Source organism: Larimichthys crocea, chromosome XXIV (assembly GCF_000972845.2).
Source record: "Larimichthys crocea isolate SSNF chromosome XXIV, L_crocea_2.0, whole genome shotgun sequence".
NCBI classification, from domain to species: Eukaryota; Metazoa; Chordata; class Actinopteri; family Sciaenidae; genus Larimichthys; species Larimichthys crocea.
Window position 1 is genome coordinate 2,732,755 of NC_040034.1, and position 21,135 is coordinate 2,753,889.

At 45.2% G+C, this 21,135-nt stretch overlaps 1 protein-coding gene across 4 annotated transcripts in view; it reads left to right on the forward strand.

The window, feature by feature from the left end:
• Window positions 1–21,135, forward strand: part of pacs2 (phosphofurin acidic cluster sorting protein 2) — a 53,477-nt gene that overhangs the window by 25,294 nt on the left and 7,048 nt on the right. For 2 of the 4 annotated variants that reach the window (XM_019277890.2, XM_019277892.2), the window contains exons 2-19: window positions 10,405–10,492; window positions 10,702–10,791; window positions 11,843–11,968; window positions 13,259–13,421; window positions 13,718–13,791; window positions 13,894–13,974; window positions 15,082–15,141; window positions 15,233–15,387; window positions 16,143–16,233; window positions 16,541–16,612; window positions 16,928–17,052; window positions 17,138–17,270; window positions 17,377–17,481; window positions 17,557–17,663; window positions 17,750–17,904; window positions 18,025–18,135; window positions 18,251–18,359; window positions 20,224–20,256. In XM_019277890.2, coding sequence (XP_019133435.1) covers window positions 10,405–10,492; window positions 10,702–10,791; window positions 11,843–11,968; window positions 13,259–13,421; window positions 13,718–13,791; window positions 13,894–13,974; window positions 15,082–15,141; window positions 15,233–15,387; window positions 16,143–16,233; window positions 16,541–16,612; window positions 16,928–17,052; window positions 17,138–17,270; window positions 17,377–17,481; window positions 17,557–17,663; window positions 17,750–17,904; window positions 18,025–18,135; window positions 18,251–18,359; window positions 20,224–20,256 — 1,878 coding nt within the window. The remainder of the gene's footprint in view (window positions 1–10,404; window positions 10,493–10,701; window positions 10,792–11,842; window positions 11,969–13,258; window positions 13,422–13,717; window positions 13,792–13,893; window positions 13,975–15,081; window positions 15,142–15,232; window positions 15,388–16,142; window positions 16,234–16,540; window positions 16,613–16,927; window positions 17,053–17,137; window positions 17,271–17,376; window positions 17,482–17,556; window positions 17,664–17,749; window positions 17,905–18,024; window positions 18,136–18,250; window positions 18,360–20,223; window positions 20,257–21,135) is intronic. The other 2 variants (XM_019277891.2, XM_019277893.2) reach the window with 2 other exon arrangements.

The window sequence follows — 21,135 nt, forward strand, 5'->3', positions numbered from 1 at the left end:
ACACGACCTTCGCCGGCTCGACTTCCATCGCTCTGAAGCTTCGTCTCATCTGAGCCTGAGGAAAGCGTCCTCTAATTTCCTTTTCCACCTTTCCTCGAGGTCGAACTTTACATTCCTCAGTGGTGTCAAAGATCCAAGGACAGAAGAGTCGTCTCTAGTGAGTCTGTCGCCTGTGAGGCTGCAGACTCTTTTACACACAAGTAACGTTTGTCAGAAGCACATTTCATCTGCAGGAAGCGAGACTTTGGGTTTAAGTGTTAGTAGGTGGTACAAATGATTGAATACATCATCAGGATTCTCTGTATGGGGGTGATTGTATGCATAATTTATTAATTAATTAACTTTAATGGCTAATATTAAACAGCCTGCCATCCATTCTTCTGCTTTAAATGTACAGTTTGCTCGCCTCTGATCGTGAATTAATGTGAAGAGAAGTTTTCCATTATCTTTGCTCCTCCACGCAAAGTTTAAGTACAGTCTGTACCTCCGCCACACTTTCCCGTGTGACAGTTTGCATCCACCGTCAGGTGAAGGATCGGCGGTCTGACAGGGAAAACACTCTTCTCTGCAGAGCAGCTCCAACTTTCCCCCGTAAGCCCATGGAAAGAATGTCATTCCTCAAAGCACTGCAGACTTTCCTGCAGCTGAGGAGTTGTTTCACAGCGTCTCTGAGGGCTTCACGTTTTTTCACTGTGAGTCACAAAGCGAGAGATACCGACAGAGACAGAGACAGAGAGAGATGGACGGATACTCAGGGATGATTTTCTGCAGAACCTCCAGAGACGTGAGAATTTAGGTCACTCCAGCTCTCTGACACACAGTGTTCACACTCCGGGAAGGAATATGAGCTGCGTACGAGAGGCGGGTCAGGGTGATGATTGCACATGATTATATTCAGATGGCAGATTAAAGACACACGGACAGACTCTGCATGTAGATGATAGATTTATACACAGCTGATCTCTGATTGGACGGCAGGTATCCAAAGATATGTTGTGTGTTGTTGTGTTGTTGCTATGGTTACCCACATTTTATTAAAGATGATCACCGGTTTGATCCCCAGCTCCTCCGGTCTGCATGCCCGAGCGCCCTTGAGCAAGATTCTGAACCGTCGGTGTGTGAATGAGACATAGACCTTGAGTGGTTGTAACACTAGTGCAAGTCCATTAACCGATTCATATTCTGTGCGTGCCCACTGGTTTACCATAGCAACCGTATCCATGCTGCTGAGCCATGAAAGAGACAGAGCGATGATGATTTAAAGTGACAAACAAAGTATGAAAACATTAATTATGATGATTTTAATACGCCTAAACGTACATTTGTAAATCATGATCACATCTGGACTACAAACTGAGCAAAGCTCCGCTTAGTTCCTGCAGTTATTCCAGTTATCGTGCATATTATTAAAGCTAAAAAAGTGACTGTGGATATGCTTCATATCACAGGAAGAATGTCAAACGTGTCCCGTACTCATCAGACCGAGGTTAATGTTTCCACTGAAAACTCTCCTGGTGGTTATTAACCACAGACAGGAAGTCTTGTCTGCTTTTGTGGCCCCCCGCGGTCTGACACTGAGTGTTTGTGGATTGTTGAACCTGTCACACCTCGTCACAGCCGCGTTCGTCGTACAAAGCCACATGTAGTTAATCTATCTGACTCTGAAGTTCGAACATTAGTCCGCAGTAATCCACTGAATGTAAGTCAGCCTGTTTCTGTAGTGATATGTCTTCTTCTGCCTCCCAGTCCCGATCCTAATCTAACCCCCAAATTCCAAATTACACAGCCTTTCTAGTCAATATTTTAAACCCCACCGGCTCTGCCGCGGTCCGGTTCAGAAATTCAAATTTCAAATGAAGTACGTAGCATATTCACACATGTACAAGCATATTTAGAAGAACATAAACCAGGAAAATGACCAAATCTGAGCAAGTAAACAAAGTCTGCAGGGAGAAATGCTCCCGGTGGAGTTTCAGGGTAAAATTCTGCAAAGATGTGGATCATCTGCAGACCTGAGGCGGCTGAATGACGCCTGGTTACTCAAACAAACCATCTGTAACGACACCCACCTGTCAATCAAAGTGTCCACGCTCTTAATCCTGCATAACTTTAAGCCTTAATATAATGTGAACAGGTGAGTTGTATATAAATTCACCCTCAGTACAGTTGTCATGAACGGGGAAATTAGCTACAGAGACCAAAACTGTTTTTTGTACCAGGCTGTAAACATGTTTATTTCTGCTGTGAAACATGGGGACTTATGGAGACTGACTCACTTCTGGAGCCAGCCTCAAGTGGACGTTAGAGGAACTGCAGTTTGTGTCGTTTTTCATGAGTGACTATAAAAATCATGTATTGCAAACATAAAGAGCGAGCAGCATGTGACGAGTGAAGAGAGGTCGGGTAACGTAAACATCCGAGGTTCAGTTTCAGCTGCTCGATTTGTTCCTCCTGTACGCTGGGAGCCCTGCTGCAGCGAGCAGCATCGATAATGAGATTTCCATACTTCACACTGCCACTTCCTGCCCCACACACACACACACACACACACACACACACACACACACACTTAAAATAGATGCTAGAACACGACGTAAGAATTAAAAGTGTATCAGATATCCAGAGAGGAGCCATCTCAGGACTTCCATCTGATTCTGGACGAGACGACACAGACCAGTGCAGTTATGCATTTATTGTCTATACATGCATCCCAGCTGTGAATCCAGAGTCGAATTTTAGGACCTTTGAGCTAAAATGTGATTTTAAAAAGCCGTAAAATCATTTATCTAAAGACAGCGAGAGAGAAAAAAGCTTCTTTAACTGGCAAACTGATGAAACGGTGCAAAGTTTTTATCCGACAGCAGCTACTGTGCGTGGCTTATGTACAGATTGAAGCTGAGCTCACAGGGCCGAGGATAAACTCGAGGATTTACCACTTTACATGTCGCTGCATTCTTTTTGATTACACAAAGCTCAGACAGAGTTCAGAGGTGTTCTTTAACGTCACAGCTCCGTCTCTGATTGTCGGCGCTCGTCCAGTATGTTAAATCTAAATAACAAAAAAGCTTCAATCTCATCATGACAGAGGAGAGGCGTCGACCTTTGTCGGACGTTCAATCTGTGGAAGAAAATCCAATTTCTGAATTTCGGACCTGCAGCACTTTTCTTGCAGCGGACTGCGTCAGATTATACTGAACCACCTTTTTTTCTGCAAGTTCTTCTGTCCTGAATCTGGAATCTGATCCGGACACGAGTAAAAAAATAATAACATGTCAGTGTTTCCGGAGAATTTCAACATCTCCACTATGCCTTGTGATATCAGAACATTACCATGTTCAGAGGTCTGGTGACTGTGGAGAAAAACCCACACATGTCAGCGCTCTTTCCTCGGCCGAGCTCGGTTTACAGGCATGCTTTCGATCCGTGTTGGGGATATACTTCCCCACAGCTGTATGCCAGAAGGTTCGACTCTGCAGAACATAATTAAACTTCTTTACGGTCGATATGTAACACACCACGTTTAAAAATATCCCCACACCTGAATAGTTCCGCGGCCAAGTTTGATTTATGTTTTTATGAAGCATTGCATCAACATTTTTATGAGCTGTCTGACTGCAGCTGTTGGAGTCAAAGGACTCGTTGTGTTTGCTACAACAAAGTCACACATGTTCGACTTTTCGTTCCTCTCCCACCGAGCTCGATGTTTCCTGTCTTCATTCTGAGCTCGCCTCTGGCCTCGAGGCTCCGAAGATGATTTCAGAACCAAAAGCACGAGCGCGGTTCACGGATTCACACCGCTGACCTTTAGGCCACTTTGACGTTACCACACTTGACCGCTCCGAGTCGAACCAAGAAGAGCAGAAGTATCTGATTACTTCTAATATTTGTAACTTAAGACTGTAAAACGACAGATGCAGCACATAAAGCAGTCACACACACACACACACACACACACACACACGGGGCTGATGGGAAAGGTGTTCGAGCTGCTTTGGGATTTGTTCGGGCAGCCTGTTTTCATTCAGACGTGTGCGCTGCATGGATTTCCAGGGGTTGCCATGGAAATACTTTTTTCTCCCCCGCTCTGATGTAGGTTAACCATCAGTTATGAAAAAAGCAGATTGCAATCAGACTGTGAGTGTGTGTGTGTGTTTGTGTGTGTGTGCGTCATATCGATGCACTTCTTCTCCACGGCCTGCAGAGCTGCAGCGTGGAGCGATGCATTTCAAGTAGTTCATTAGGTTACAACGTTACCATTAATTAAAAGTAATCCGTTACGGTACAGCGTTACCTATGAATCAAAGTAACGCGTTAGAGTACTCATGCGTTACCACAAATGAAAAGCCGTTTGCAGCCTCGCACATGCTGCACTGTCAGTCATCCAACCTAACTAACTCTGCAGGACAACAACAACAGGAAAGACAGTCAGCAATATGCCACATAGCGTTTTATTAATTAATTATTTTTGGATGGTTTGGAGGCGACTCCCGAATGCAGTTATGAAAGTGCATTTAAGTAATCACAGTCTGAGGTAAACAGGCAGCAGATTCAGATCCATTTAGAAATTAACGAGCAGTCAACGATCTCCCAGAAATTTGAACAGCTGCCTCTGTGTCAGACAGAAATGATAACGAAGTCACTGATTACTTAACGCAGGAAACTAACGTGTTATGTTACACGAAAAAAGTAATTAGAGTACTCTAACGCGTTACCCAATACATTCATCCGTCGTACAGTGTGTCGTCGTTTCTCGGTGTCCTGAAATCTTCTGCAGTCGAAGTGTTAGATTTGATTCTGATGGCTCAGAACAACTCAAAACTCCAGAAACTCCAGTTCACTGTTGCGTTGGAGTAACTGTGACTCGACAACACTAAACTTTCTGACCTGTTTAAGCTGACACACACACACACACACACACACACACTGTTTCACTCTGCAAGATTCTGCTGCAATCCCCAAAGCAGCTCAGAGTCGCTGCTTCTGTGTCGTCTCAGTAATTAATGACATTTACCTTCAATGTTCCTTGAAACCTGCCTGGATAACTCTCGCCCTGCAAGGAAGATCATGCTGGAAGTTTCCGTGTCCGACCGTCAGTCTGTTTCTGTCTGTTTGACAAAGCGTGACCATCAGCAGCCGGTTAGTTAATACGCTTCAAACTCTGCACGTCTTCCTGTCATTAAGTCCAATAATGTTGAGGCCTTGTCGGTCCTGACAGGTGTAACAGTGTAACACGTATCCAGAGATGAGACCTACTGTGTGTGTGTGTGTGTGTGTGTGTGTGTGTGTGTGTGTCGGGGTTTAATTTGACCCTGAACTACAGTCTACATGTTGAAGTGTGTTATCAGTACATGGTGAAATATCTCAACAACTATCAGACGGATCCTCGCGATACTTTGTGCAGACATGCTTGATCCCCAGAGGATGAACCACACAGACTTTGATTGTTCTTTGACTTTTCCTCTGGCGCCACCACAAGGTTGAAATTGGTGGTGTTTTTTGGATTGTCATTGTCATATTTGGATTGGATCATGCAACTTTTCTCTCGAGCGCCGTCATCAGAACAAAATACACGGTGAACATGATAAACGTTACATAAGCGTGTTACAGTAACGCTGTCACTGCGAGCATGTTTGCATGAGAACCACGACTGTATTTACTCAACAATGACGGCCGCGATTAAATGCAAATATTTTGTCCTTCGGGGCAAATTTGTGTCTTTTATTTCAAAATATCTACTGTGATAAGATTTCAGTCGACTCACTGACCTTCACAAACATTTGGCAAGTTTAAGTATTCTGCCGTACTGTCGTTATTTTCACCACAGACGGGCAAAAAGCTCCAAGCGCTCTCATGCCAAACTTACCTGCAAGCGTGTTTGTTGTAGGCACACACATATTTAATCGCTTTGCACACATTAAGAAGATAATTGTGAATAACAGTTGTGAGCAGAATTAGCAGGATCCTTAAAGACAGGAGTTGCATGGACAGTAGATGTTGTAAAAGTACCTTTAGTGGCATTTCTGGAAGTATTTGATGTGCAACGCTTCCCTCAGTGAAGTGACATGAAGTATAAAGACGCACAAAGTGAAATTAGGACGTGGAACGTGTGCAAAGCTGCAGAATCTTCAGTATCGCATGATTTCAGCCTCACAGAGCCTCCATGTGCTAACATGTCTGATGTGTTTTGGCGTGGGTTATCAGCTCATGTCGTCCCCTCTGGCGTGTTTACAGCGCCGTGTTGACACACGGTGCTGGTGTTACAGCTTCCTGTTGGTTTGTTGTTGCTGGCAGATGAAGCGATTGTCATTTTGCTATCACAGCAGCACCGCCGTGGCTCCGCCGGTCCTCCCTTGTCGGGCCTTTGCCAGAGCATCTGTGCTGAGCTGGCCACTGGATCGGGATTTGGCAGTGCCAGGCTGCCGAGCAGAGAGGAGCCCCCCTGGGACAGAACAGGGAACATGTTTCTGTGCTTCAGAGCCAAAACAGCAGCTGTGCAGTGTTGAACGCGTGTCTGCGAACACAGATAGGAGCTCGGTGCATTAGCCGGTGGCGACAAACGTGCCCTGGACTTGAGTTCAGAGTGACAAAGGCAGCAGCAGCTGTGGAGTGAAACCTCAGCACTTTGCTGCATTGTTTTGATATTTCATTCTTTGTGCACCAGAGGAAGAACGGAGAGAACGTCCAGGCCGTCGAAGCCGATACTCGTCTCCTGTTACACCGACTTTCTGAAGAGACCAAAGTGTGACGTCACACAGGAAATCTACAGCGAGAACCAGCAGACTGCAGTCCAGATGATTCTGAGCCAGATGTTGAAAAGATGTGGATGCATTCTTCTCTCCACGTCAGGAAGCTGTCAGATGTCGAAGGAGAAGGCGTCCAGTCCGAGTGATGAATGATCACCGCGAGGTTTCCGACTCGTAAAGGAAGTTTTTCCTCTTTTGCTCACAGTGAGACTTGTTGAGTCTCTGTTAAAGGTCCGGTGTGGAAGATTTAGTGACACCTAGTGGTGGAAGTTGCAGATTGCAACCAAACGAATACGATACAAACGAGACCTTTTGTCTCGGTGTAGACACGTCTTCCAGCTTCTGCTGGAGATTTATCAACTTGTTATCACCCTCGGGACCGGCCTCTGTTTACATCCGGTGCGGGGATGGTCTCCACAACATAACTTCTGTCCATAGGGTGAAGAATGAAAGAAGATACAGAGAGAGAAGTTTGAACCTTCTCTGCTCTTACGTGGTCGATCTTGTTGACACTTTGTTTGAAGCGTACTGATGCTTTTCGACATGGCGTTTCTTAAGGTGGAGCCTTGAGTTGTAGATGATGCTACCTTTAAGGCGAGAGTGTCCACCAAACTCAGAAAATACCTCAAACTCGAAGTCGCTCTCACGTCCGCCTGAATCTTGTTGTTGTTTTCTGTTCCTTTGGGCTCACACTACACGATAAAACCATTGTGATGGTTAAAAAAACACACACACACACACAGAAAACTAAATGTGACATTTGAGCAGAGATCATGTGGTCGTCTCCGCCCACGCAAACCAACACGCAGCCACCTAGCATAACTGAAATAGATGGTGCTGTGGGCTTGTGCGGCCGATGCGAAACAGGGTTGAATACAAAACAGGGCTGCAAGAATGCCGCGTATTGTCCGCGTGAGAGCCGGAGCCGGAGACAATGCGAGCCTTCATTTGGCTTGTGTCAGTTGTGCCTGAGATTTCTTCAGCTCAAAGAAGTGAAAGGTCTTCATTCAGCCTGCCATTGTCATCGCGTCCATGTTTCCCTTTCTCTCTCTCTCGAGGATGATTGATTCCCCTCTGCTGCAGCGTTATGTCACTCGGCACACTGTGTGGTTCTTGTCTTTGTTTTGGTGCCTCACCTTTCTGTCAGTGTTTCGCCTCCAGTTCTCAAAATAGGAGACTTTGCGAGGAGTTAGGTTACATCCAAGGTCAGCCGCTCAGTCCTCAGACTAAATGACAGTGGATGTTTGTGCCTCTCTCGGCTTTTTCCACCTCTCTCTCTCTTTCTCGTGGCAGTTTTGACCCACATCTTTTTACCCCTTCTCCCCCTGTTGAATAGGCGCTCCTGCTGCCAAACGACATTCAATGCCGTGTTGTTATGCCCCGGAATAATACAGGAGTGATGTCATTCCGAGCCAACGGCAGCGTTAACACTGTTTAATTTAAAAAAAGGCGAGCCGGATGATAAATGGCTGCTGAGAACAGGCGTCCCCAAGCTGGTGAGCAGCAGCCCTCCAAATAAAAAGCTCCTTTTTTTACCCCTCCACGTTTGTTTTGTGAAGAAGTGTCTCCAAAAATCGTGACGGGCTTGTTAAAACACCCTGCACACACACACACACACACACACACTGCTCTAATAATGCCACCCCGACTGCCTCGCCGCCACCACCCGGCCTCGGTGTCGCTGTTCTGCTCCGCCAGCAGACGCTTTTCTGCAAGTGAAAGAGGATTTAGCTCGGCCTGCTGCTAACTAACAAGTGTAGGAATGCAGGAAAGTTTCTGTGATCTTCAGCCACTTCTTTCTCCTCCAGGTTTTGAGCTTGTGGCCCGCTGGCTGCCTCGTAATCTACAGGTCAAATGTTTGATTAGTAGAGCCTAAACAACACTGACACGGAGTTCAAACATCTGATGATACGCTGGATGATGTTCCTGTGCAGCATGTTTTGATAGTGGATGGCGATAATCAGCAGAAAATATGCAGCAATGCTCCAGTAATGACAGTGAAGTCTGCTTTCTAGTGAATAAAATCATAGCAGAAGTTCTCTCATGACACTAACAGAGCAGGTCTGTTAGTGAAGGGGAGACCCAACAGTTCCCACCATGAGCAAGAACTGGGCGACAGTGGCGAGGAAAAACTTCCTGTAAGAGGCAGAAACCCGTCACGGTCACTCGTCAGTCTCGACATGGCTGCAGTCTGACACTGACAGCTTCCTGACACGGTTACACTCAGTGGAGAGAAGAATGCATCCACATCTTTTCAACATCTGGCTCCGAATCATCTGGACTGCACTCTGCAGCATATTTATATGTGACTGTGACAGGCTTGCTGCCACTGTGGGTTCACTGCACAGACCAGTCAGAGACCAAAGACAGTTTGCGAGGGATTCTTTATTCAGTTTGAGCGAGTTAACACTGCAGCCGTTCGCAGGCGTCTTGCTGCCGTCTGCCAGCGTCCTCGTCTGTCCGTCCTGCTTCCTCATCTGGTCCAGCACGCTACTGTGTTGGCAAAAGAGGGCGAGAGTGATTAGCCAGTTGGGCACCGGTGTGCCAATCACACTCACCTGGCGCTGCTCTCCTGAGCCCTCCCCACACCTCTCTCCTGCAGCTGATGCACCACGCCCCCGTCCACAGTGACGTCACACTTTGATCACTTTATCTCTTCAAATGACAAACTGCAGTTCCTCAAATGTCCACTTGAGGCTGGCTCCAGAAGTGAGGCAGTCTCCATAAGTCCCCATGTTCAAATGTCCAACTTCACAGCAGAAATAAACATGTTTACAGCCTGGTACAAAAAACAGTTTTGGTCTCTGTAGCTAATTTCCCCGTTCATGACAACTGTACTGAGGGTGAATTTATATACAACTCACCTGTTCACATTATATTAAGGCTTAAAGTTATGCAGGATTAAGAGCGTGGACACTTTGATTGACAGGTGGGTGTGGTTACAGATGGTTTGCATGAGCACCAAAACGTCAGGTCCGTCGATGATCCACGGATGCGCTGTCCATTCTTTACACTGTCGTTGATCTGGATCCACACAGAGCAGGTCTTTAGAATATTATTTACAGAACCTCAACATTACCCACAGTGACAGTGGCAGAAAAACGTATTGATACTAAATATTTTACGATGAAGTTAAAGCGTACAACATGTTTGTTAGACATCAGTGACACACAAAGTAAAGAGACTTTAAATTCATACTTTTCTTTCGATGAGAACATTCAAACCATCCTCGTATGTGTCGCCTGAGCTCACAGTGAGTCAGCAGCTTCAGGGAGAAGCGAGTAGCTCGGCGATCCAAACACATATTTTCCTGCTGAGATATCTCTTTTTTTGTTTCATCGGCGCACAAACAGGAATCTGAAACAACAACAACAAGCTGTGTGAGCGGGACATTTCATTCAAACAGGATGTGATCGGCCTCCGTCTGCACAGATATCGATGACCTGCTCACACGTTCACACTTTCATCACCTAGTGAACGCCTCCTGTAACGAGTCATTGAACCTGCTGATTCACTGATGTTTTGCATCGTTGTAAACTGTTGTATACACTCTTCATGTGCGTGTGACTCATCTGTTTGTGCATATTAAATAAAAACAAAACACACCAGCGGCGTTAAACTAAACACGATTTCCTTCCTCCGTCTCTCTCTCTCTGCTCAGACTGTGCAGCCTGACTCTGAAGAAGCTGGTCGTGATGAGAGAACTCGATAAAGAGCTGATCTCCGTGGTCATCGCCGTTAAAATCCAGGTATGCAGACATGTGCAAACCTGCTGCACGCACGCAAACACAAATATAACGTGTGACATGTCTGAGACGATGCTGAGCATCATGTCTGGTTTATTTCTGGGGGGATTTTGCACCAGTCGCTGAGCAGAAACACGTCCTGGGAGATGAGTTTGTCATCGGCACAGATGCTGAACACCAAACACCCATTTCCTCTCTTTTTGTTTTAACAGGGCTCCAAACGGATTTTAAGGTCCCATGAGATAGTGCTGCCACCCAGTGGGTCTGTGGAGACCGACCTGGCGCTCACCTTCTCACTGCAGGTAAACAAGGAAACAATCATGAAGTGAGATTTTTAAAGAGTTCAGTGTGTGTGTGTGTGTGTGGGGGGGGGTTATCACACCTGTTGCCATGGTAATTAGAGACACATGAGGCATGAAGCCGTGTGTGTGTGTGTGTGTCCAGAGATGAATCTGTTGTCTGACAGAGTGTTGTTCGATGAGGCCAAATGTGTGACTGTTCTGTTCCAACTGAGGCTGTAAAACATTAAGTCGTAAATTTAAAAGCTTCGATGGTTTCCTAAAAACAGCTGGGCTGTTTTATTACTCACTTTATCGCTCGGAGTTAAAGTTCAACAGTTTTTGGTTGTTTCACGTGTTTTCGTCCGTGCTCCTCTCGCCGCTTTGAAGTAAAAGCCACGTCGTGTAACTACTTTTAAAATAAATGTAAATTCAAACTTTATTTTTAATGGTTTATATAAATGAATTTATTAGGATGTTAGTCCTCTCAGACTGTGGAGGCCTTAAACAGAAAGAGCTCCTTCGACTTCATGACCTTTCTCTATAGATTAATGATTTATGATTTATTTCTGATCCAGTTTGTGTAAACGAGCTGCTGTGACGAGTCAATTTCTGCAGCGTGGGATCATTAAAGTCTGTCTTATATTATTTTGTTAATAGATGTAAGGTTGTTTGCTTTTGTTGCCATACAAACTGCAGCAGAAAACGACTCTGTTAAAGGAATATAATATTCACAACTATGTTTTCATTAGTGTATAATCGTGGAAAACAAGATTTGATGGGTCTTAAAATGGGTCTTGGATGCCATGGCAGCATATTAAACCACCATGTTTCTACAGTGATCTAGAGAGAGTCTTAATGATCGTACACACGGGTCCTTAAAAGTCTTATTCAGTGATTAAAAGAGAAATGTTTCATATTTAAACGTTTAACTGAAATAGGAGGAAATATTGTGTTTACAGCAGCAGGGTGGTGAGTGTGGGATCGATTCATGATCTGCTGGCTTAATGAAGAAACATGTCGCACATTTATTGACAATAAGATGATTTTCTTTTCTGGTCTTGTCTCCCTGCAGTACCCTCACTTCTTGAAACGAGAAGGAAACAAGCTGCAGATCATGCTGCAGAGGCGGAAGAGATACAAGAACCGAACTATCCTGGGCTACAAGACCCTCGCGGTGGGATCCATCGACATGGCCGAGGTACGGTACAGCATGAGTGTGTGTGTGTGTGTGTGTGTGTGTGTGTGTGTGTGTGTGTGCAGTTTACAGAGGATAACGAGGTTGCATCTCACGTCCGTTGCACTTTATTCGTTGTGTCTCATGACGGGGCACAAAGATCCATGAGCTGTAACAGGCTGTAAGTGTCAGGACCGGTGTGAAAATATAATGAGGAAGTGTCGGCTGTTGGAGACTTTGTCCTCCTTATTTTCACACATGGCTTCGCTGGAACCTCTTGTACTGAAACTTCTGTCTCTCAGAGACGCTTTGGCCTCTAATTAGTCTGAAAATACTTTTATCTGTGGAAGATTCGCCTCCCTGCGTCCACGCTTTGTTCAGATCGTCCTCTCACCCCGACAGACAAATATTGTCTTGTGTTTTAAGAATACATACTTGCTTCAGATGAATATATATATTTTTTTTTAGCACAGATGATGCTGTTACACTAAGGAGCTCCCATATGGCTGACAAAGCTCAGTGGAGCTTATTAAGGTCACGTCTCAGCAGCTGAGAGGAGACAAAAAAAAACATTTCGGCGCCTGGGAGGAAGAAGAAGAAGAAGAAACATGGAGCTTAAACCACAAGAAAGAAATGCTTCTTCTGTGTTTTCAGCTCGAGGATACAAAGCCACACAAGCTGCAGTGTAAATGACTAAAGGCCGACACGGCCTCCGGACTGCGCTAGAACAAATCCAGATTTTGGGGCGGTGTTGTCCTGATGTGACCCGGGTTTTTAAAATCTCTGGAGTAAAGTCTGTTCGAACACATCCAGGATGAATGAATCTCACTGTGTCTCACTGTCGCTGCTGAGCAAGGCAGCTGCTGCTGCAACCCGACAAAACGAGGTCATTAAGATAATTAAGTTCCCCCCTAAGCCTCTCATGTTAAAGGAGCAGTTTGACATTTTCAGGAGAAAAAGACTGATGCTGCCTTCGTGTCTAAATTTAATAATAAATATATAATAATATAAAACTGGAGCCGGCACCTGCAGCTAAAGCGGCACACGATCATTCCTCATCCAACTCTCAGCAAGAATGCAATTAACCGTATTTTCCCCTGAAATGTCAAAGTATTAATTAGTATATTAGTATATTAATCAAGACGGCCACCCACGCCGTCAAACAAACACGACTTTTACAGCACGGTTTATTTATAAAGAGATTTCACACGGCGATGCAGTCGTGTTTGTTTGTTAATCATGAGTAATTAGAAATCTCACTCGGCCTCCTTTCTAACGTTCTGCCTCCACTCTCTTTTCTTTCACCTCCTCCAGGTGATGCAGCACCCGACGGAGGGAGGCCAGGTCCTGCCTCTCTGCAGCAACCAGAAAGACATGCTGGGGAAGGTGGCAGAGATCTGGATCTTTTCCCTTTCCAGTCAGCCGATAGACCACGAGGAGGCCGCCCTGCAGGGAGGACAGAAGATCAAATGCTCCGGTACGCTCTGCCTCTCGTTGCCTCTCGGTGTCGTGAGGTTAAAGCGGCGGGAAGCCGTCATAATCACCCAATACGCTCGATGGGCCGAACAGTGCAGGGATCACAGAGTTCAGGCTGCGTGGTGTTTTCTCTTTAATCGTGCAGAAAGTGATTAAATGGAGGAAGCATGCAGCTCTGTGCGTACTCCACATCATGCATATTCAGAGCCTGGCTGCATGTCAGATTTAAAATATGTGCGAGGCGCCGTCTGCACTCCACACTCTGCCTTTAATCTCACTACTTGTCTTCTGCTTTAGATAACTACTCCGAGGAAGAGTATGAGAGTTTCTCCTCGGAGCAGGAGGCCAGCGACGACGCCGTGCAGGGACAGGTGAGTCAGTCATCATCAAACGCTGCTTCAAGACGTACGAGTGTAAATAAAATAGTTTTTTTTTTTTATTGGAGGCCGCGTTTTAATTTAGTCTCGTTTCAGGATCTCGAGGATGACGAGTACGACGTGAGAAAGCCAAAGAAGCAGAGGAGGTCGATTGTGAGGACGCCGTCCATCACCAGAGTAAGACACATCACACAGCAAACATTCAAGTTTAGTTTGAGCTTCCCTGTGTGCAGAGAAACAAACCCTCAACCATGAGCAGACACCACACAAAGAACACAAAACAAACTAACGCTGCAGACACATTCAGTTACCATCAGACAGAGAAAGAAAGACAGGACTCACAGGCAGGACGACAGGTGAGACAAGTCATGGACAGGTGGGAAGACACATAGCGGCGTGTCGGTCGGCTCGCCACGTGGCAGCTGCATCAGCTCGGTCAGGACAGGAAACAGAGAAACGATTAGTTCACGACTCAACTACGCGTCCTCAGGTTTGAGTCTCTTGTTCACGGTAGCCCATGAGAGGACTCGAACTTAACGCAACACTAAAGACACAGACGGGGGAGAACTTCAGGAGAGAAAACAGGAAACACAACTTGAAAGATTTGAACTTTAAAAAGATGATCCACAAGCTTAGAGACAAAGGAAACCAAAGAGAACCCACGGGTTCACAGGTAGAGTCAGGCGGGCCGGCAGGTCCAGAGTCGGCTCTGCGGGGTCAGAACTCTTATTTTCAGTCTCAGTGCTGAGCTCAGCTAATCGGCTGCTGACAGTGGCGCCATATTTAATTCACAGACATGAGAGTGGCATCGATCTTCATCTACTTCTCAGCGAGGAAGTATTCCTTTAAGATGAACTCTGTGTTTTTACTCCATGAGTTCAGTTCGTGTGTTCTTCAGGATTTCAGTGCTTCCTAAAATAAACTCCATTCATCCCCGATCAACACCTCGTCCTGCTCGTACTGTAGGTGCCTCATTTGCAGATGGTCAAGCGTCGATCAGCTTTGACGAGACAGCTGAAATGTTTTTCCTCACGGTCCGTACGGTTTTATAGAGCGAGATGAAACCCGCAGAAAGCAGATGAAGCATGATGCTGCTTGATTATTGATTTACATGAGCGCACGCAGCAGAATCGATCCGGGGCCAACACTGCAAATGTATCTACTGCCAGTAAAATGACTAAAATGGAGGAGCTCTCGCTGGTTTCTCTGTATTGGATTACTCAGAGGAGTGGAGTGGATCATAACCGGGTCAGGCTGACGTGTGTTTGCTCTCCTGTGTTTTAGCAGCAGAACTTTAAGCAGCGCGTGGTGGCTCTCCTGAAGCGCTTCCGAGTTTCAGACGAGGTGAGTGTTTCTGTCTTCATCTGGAAGTTTTCCTTCTGTCTCCGCCGTGGAGCTGCTGAGCTAATAAAAATGTGTGTGTGTGTGTGTGAAGGTGCTGGATTCAGAGCAAGACCCTGCAGAGCCGCCCCCTGAGGTGGAGGAGGAGGACCTGGACCTGGACAGTGTCGAGTTCGAGAACCCGAGCGACAGCGGGCCGGAGCTGGACGACGATGACAGCGTCCTCAGCACGCCAAAACCTAAACTCAAGTGAGTGTTTCTGTGCAGTTATGAGTGTGTGACTTATCTGAGAAGACGATGATGAAATGTTGTTTAAAAATGAATTTATCGAGCGCTTTCTTTGGGGTTTTGCTCTTTGGAGGGTTGGAAACTCACTTCAAATCATCTCATGACACACAGAGCAGGTCTACACTGCACAGCTTATAAAACCAATTACAGAGACTCGACAATTCACACCATGAGCAAGAACTTCTTGACGGTGTCGAGGAAAAACTTTAAGACGCAGAACCAAGCTCGAATTAAAGAAAGAGACACAGATGCAATAAAATAATGACTGTAACTAAGAACTTGAATGTAGATGTGACTAAAGGTGGTAATGCTAATTATAATGATAATAATAATAATAGTGTGTGTAGTGGACGTCAGGCTGTAGCAGGAGGCTCGACCAAACCCTGATCTCGGCGTAGCCACGATCCGTGAGAACCTGCGACACGACGAAGCAGGAAAACTTTGAATCGCTGAAGGACGGTTCAGGACTCACCTGAGCCAGGTGAACCAGGTCTGCTGGTTCCACAGAAGAGGAGTCTGATAGCTGAAGGAAACCAGCAGTTTAGTGTTTGTTATTGAGATTGGTGAAGATCAAGCAGCTGAGATTTCCTGTCCAGCTCTGTTTATTCTTGATATTTCACTTCCCATAATTCGATGTATTTTTCTCAGACATTAGAGCTGCAGTGACACACGATCGTGTGATGCCTTCACTGACTCTTTGTTTTCGTGTGTTTCAGGCCATATTTCGAGGGTCTCTCCCTCTCCAGCTCTCAGACTGAGATCGGCAGCATCCACAGCAGCCGGAGCCACAGGGAGCCGCCCAGCCCGGTGAGACCAGACGTCACTCGGACTTCTTCTTCTTCTTCTGCATATTTTGAACATGTGACTTTGATTAATTCCCAGTGAAATCAACATTTTTATCTGCTCCTCATCACACGCCTCCATCTGATATAGTGAAACAGCTCGAGGCCCGACCAGTGTAAGCAGAAAGGTGTTCATTTGTGAGCTCAGATTTTCCCATCAGCCCGTGATCGGCGTTTTGTTTGTGACGCTGTCGGGCCTCTGTCCAATGAAACACTTAAAACTTCCATCGGAACCAGTAACGTTTATTTTTCTTCTTGCCGTCTCGTTCCAGATTGACCCGGATAAAACCAAGTGCGGCGGGGCCAAATTTCCAGATGACAGTGTGTCCGATAACGTCTGCTTTGTGAGTATCATCATTAACCAGCATCAGCGTTTGTTATTGTGAGTCAATATTTGTAGGAAAAACATTGAAAGATGAACCCTGAAACACAAAAAGTGCATGTTTCCTGCAAGTTATGTGTCTTTTTACATCGCCTGGTGTCACGTTGACTCACATATATGCTCTATACATAGAATTATAATAAATCATAACAGCTGAAGTCCTCGAGGACAGTTAAAGGTGTTTTGCAGAGGAAAATGCACGGACACGTCTGCCAGCTCTGAGCTCGTAAAAACCCGGCTGCTGTTTCTCTCTGTCTGTCTGTCTGCGCTCCCTCAGGAGCAGCCGGAGGCGGTGACTCCGACCACAGAGCTGGAGATGGACAACATGGACACATTTTTAGAGAGGCTGCCACCGAGTGGCAAGATGACAAAGACGGAGTCCCTAATCATTTCATCCAACAGGTAGAGAGAGATCAGTGCATCATCACTGGTGCTCGTGTACTCGTCACCTGCAGATCAGGGTTAAACCTCGGCCTCTGTCTCTCAGGCAGGAACCGAAGCTGGCAGGGAGGCGAGGAAGGAGCACGTCGCTGAAGGAGCGCCAGCCCAGCAGGCCGCAGAATGAGAGGGCGAACAGCCTGGACAACGAGCGCTCCCTGGACACACGCTGCCACCTTCAGGTAGGAGGAGAAACCTGCTGCACTGTGTGTATATGCTCATACGAGAGGGTGGGGCAGGGAACTAATCTTCACTTTATTAAACACGGGTCTTATTTTTCCTGCCTAGATCCCAAGAAAGACGGTGTATGACCAGTTAAACCACATCCTGGTGTCTGATAACCACCTCCCTGACAGCATCATCCTCATCAACACGTCAGACTGGCAGGGCCAGGTGAGGACGGCGAGTTTGCATGATCGCTGCCTTTCAAAGCTGATTTAACCAGTTCTTCTCCTCCGCCTCTCTCAGTATCTTTCAGATATGCTGCAAAACCACCATCTACCAGTGGTCTGCACCTGCACCACGGCCGACATCCAAGCTGCGTTCAACACCATCGTCTCCCGCATACAGAGATTGTAAGTCGGCCTCTTTTCCCCCCCATCACGCCTGAACAGCTGCAGAGAGTTCACATCAAACTGTGTTTTTATTTTATCTTTCCTAGTTGCAACTGTAACTCCCAGACGCCCATTCCCATAAAGATCGCAGTGGCCGGCGCGCAGCACTACCTCAGCGCTGTGCTGAGGCTTTTTGTTGACCACCTCTCCCATAAAACCCCAGACTGGCTCGGCTACATGAGGTTCCTCATCATCCCTCTAGGTTAGCCCGATCATGATGTTACCCTCATGTTGTTGTTATAATATTTAAACGTGCTCTACATTATAAAAAGCTGCAGTTACTGCACATCTAAAGCTGTCTGTTGTCTGCTTTTTCTTCCAGGTGCACATCCAGTCTCCAAATATCTCGGCACTATTGACTATCGATACAACAGTTTGTTCCAAGATGCTGCGTGGAGGGACCTGTTTCACAAGCCGGAGGCTCCTGTTGTTGGTGGGATCTTCTGTCTTACCGACTTTTTATATAAACTGGTCGTTGTTGCTTCTAAGCTACATAGTTTAAATTGAATGTATGTGATGTTTCTGTGTCGTGGAATAAATGAATGCAGCCCAGGAAAACCCAGACGTGGTCTCGAGGGTAACTCAGTACATGGTGGGCGCTAACGGAGCTCACCAGCTTCCCATCGCAGAGGCCATGCTCACCTACAAACAGAAGAGGTATGTCTTCACCCTCATTTAACGATAAACGTGTTTTTGTGAGCTACCCTGAAAAAGATTGGATATTTTTAAAAAGGTTTCTTCTAACAAATGCTTCTAATGCAGAGCGTTTTCACAAGGGGATCGAACCGTTCAGTCAAAGATCGACTTCACTGCATGAGCCGGATTTTCAAAATACATGTCATATATTTGTTTTTTATAAATTCAGGCAAAATAGGAGACAAAATATAAAAAGCAATGCATATTGCTCCAAAAAAATACTAATGATAGCTGTCAGATGAGTTCACCAGATTAACATTTAAAAGCCTGCTACAAACCAATAATTGCATTTCCCAAAAATGTAACAGTCTAATGGTTAGACTGCGAGTTACTATAGTTACCAAGGGCGCGGCCGAATAGTCAGTTTTTCTCATGAACCTTCCTCGCTGAGTGAAAGGATACACTGGACCATTCTTTACCGTCCCACCATCGACGCAGCCAGGGGCGCCGTATAGGCGGGAAAAATTAGGACAATTCCAAGGGCCCACGACTGACAGGGGCCCCGAAAAATATTGTTGACATGTGTGCAGTTCAAAGTTCAAAAATCAGCTGTTAATTTAATTTAATATGATTGAAAATGTAATATATCTTTAAGTTCGTTCACTTTTCTTTTTTTAAATTGTTCATTTATGTTATGAGAATTTTCCATTTTGAAATTTTACAATAAAAATACATTGATACTGTAAAAAAAAAAAGGAAAAAAAAGGCCTTTATCACATTTTTATGGTGGTTTTTAATCTTGCATCAAATAGTGAACTGCACTGCAGACTGTATGCAGACTGTATGCATGTACAAATCACCAGCAGTGAATATTCTGCTAGTACTAGTATTGAACTACAAGACGCAAAACAGTTACAAGCCTTTAATTAGAGTTCTGTAAAGCTTTTGATGGGATAGTTAAGTCCTAGAGATGTGCTGACAACAGCTGCACAGAGGGGCCCAATTTGATTTTTTTGTCATGGGGCCCAAAATTCCTGGCGGCGCCCCTGGACGCAGCGTTCAGTCATTCACAACCGGACATAAGAAAGAAAACATGAATGTATTTAAACAGTGTGACGCAGCCTGCAGCAGCAGAGAGCGTGTGAATATGAACATAAAAGCTCATAAAGATCATAAAGTGTGTTCTGTTGTTGACAGTGGAGCTGCGTTCACACACATTTCAACACATTTTAACACTTCATCTGACTCTGTGACAGGTGGACAACAATCGTTTATTATTTGAATTCTGACGTTGATGATGAAAATCAGATTTTTCACCGGGTTGTCCACGTTTATATTTCCTGCATGAAACAATCAGCGCAGGGAGTATCCAGGAAGCATCTCAGATGAAGCGTTTTGTAGTCCATCTTCTGGACTTTGTAGTTTTACCACAGGTCACATCAACAACATTCGTAGTCTAGTGTTAGTGCAGTCGTCTCCTTATGACCTCTCCTTCGCATCTTTCCTTGACCTAGTGACGTTTTCCATCGAGGTCAAGGAAAGTGTTTAGGAAAGGACTTAAGGAGGTCATGTTTTCATGTTTTTCATGTTTTTCATGTTTTCATGTTTTTGACTATTCGACCGTACCCAGGGGCTGTTGTTGCTACTAGCAACAGACTGATGTGATCAGTCGTGGCAGTGATGAATCTATGCAGTAAAATGAACATTGTGTTTCACATTTGAATGTGTTCGACCCCCTTTTGAAAAAAACAGAGGTGGTAAAAGTCGTACTAATGTTGTGTTGTTGTGCGGGGTGGCTGTCTGACATCACTGTCTCTCCATCAGCGTGTACGTGAATAACATGTTGTATCTTTTTGTTGTATTTTTTCCTTTTCTTTCTTTGAAGGAAAAAGAGCTTTCATTTTGATTTTGCAGTAAGGTATTGTGGTCGATTGAGTTTGTTTCTCACGTAGCTTGGTGATTCGTGTGCTTTCTGTGTTGTTGTCGTTGTTGTCGTTGGAGCCATTTTCCCCTCCTTGAACCTTCTCAGCCTTTCGCTGGAGCTTGCCACTTTAAAAGCTGCATTGAATAAATATTATTATTGTTTTTTCTATTAACAGCTTGAGCCATAAAATAAGATCAAACTCTGATATTCAGGCCATGAGTTATAAACAGCAGGAGCACACAGACACAGTGTGAGAGGGAATTAATTAAAGCTGCACCAGACCGAGTTTTTATTTAGCAGTAAACTTGTTTTTTATATCTAACCTTAATAAGACTCTCTAGATTTGTTGTTTTTGACCAAATGTGCAACTTCAGAGCCAGAGATAAAACTGCAGTTCCTCTATCGTCCACTTGAGGCTGGCACCAGAAGTGAGTCAGTCTCCATAAGTCCCCATGTCCAAATGTCCAACTTCACAGCAGAAATAAACATGTTTACAGCCTGGTACAAAAAACAGTTTTGGTCTCTGTAGCTAATTTCCCCGTTCATGACAACTGTACTGAGGGTGAATTTATATACAACTCACCTGTTCACATTATATTAAGGCTTAAAGTTATGCAGGATTAAGAGCGTGCACGCTTTGATTGACAGGTAGATGCTGTTATAGACGTCATTTAACTCACTTTAGGTCCCCGCGTGATTTGCTGGGAGGCGGAAGAAGCTGGAATACCAAATCCAGAATAATTAGGTGCAGCTTTAATTTAATTTGAAGAGTTGAAGTGAAACCAGAATGTCTGGGCTTCGTTCCAGAAGTAAGAAAACCTCTTTCAGAATCCAATCAACATTTGTAGATACACTAATATCTAAATCCAGCTT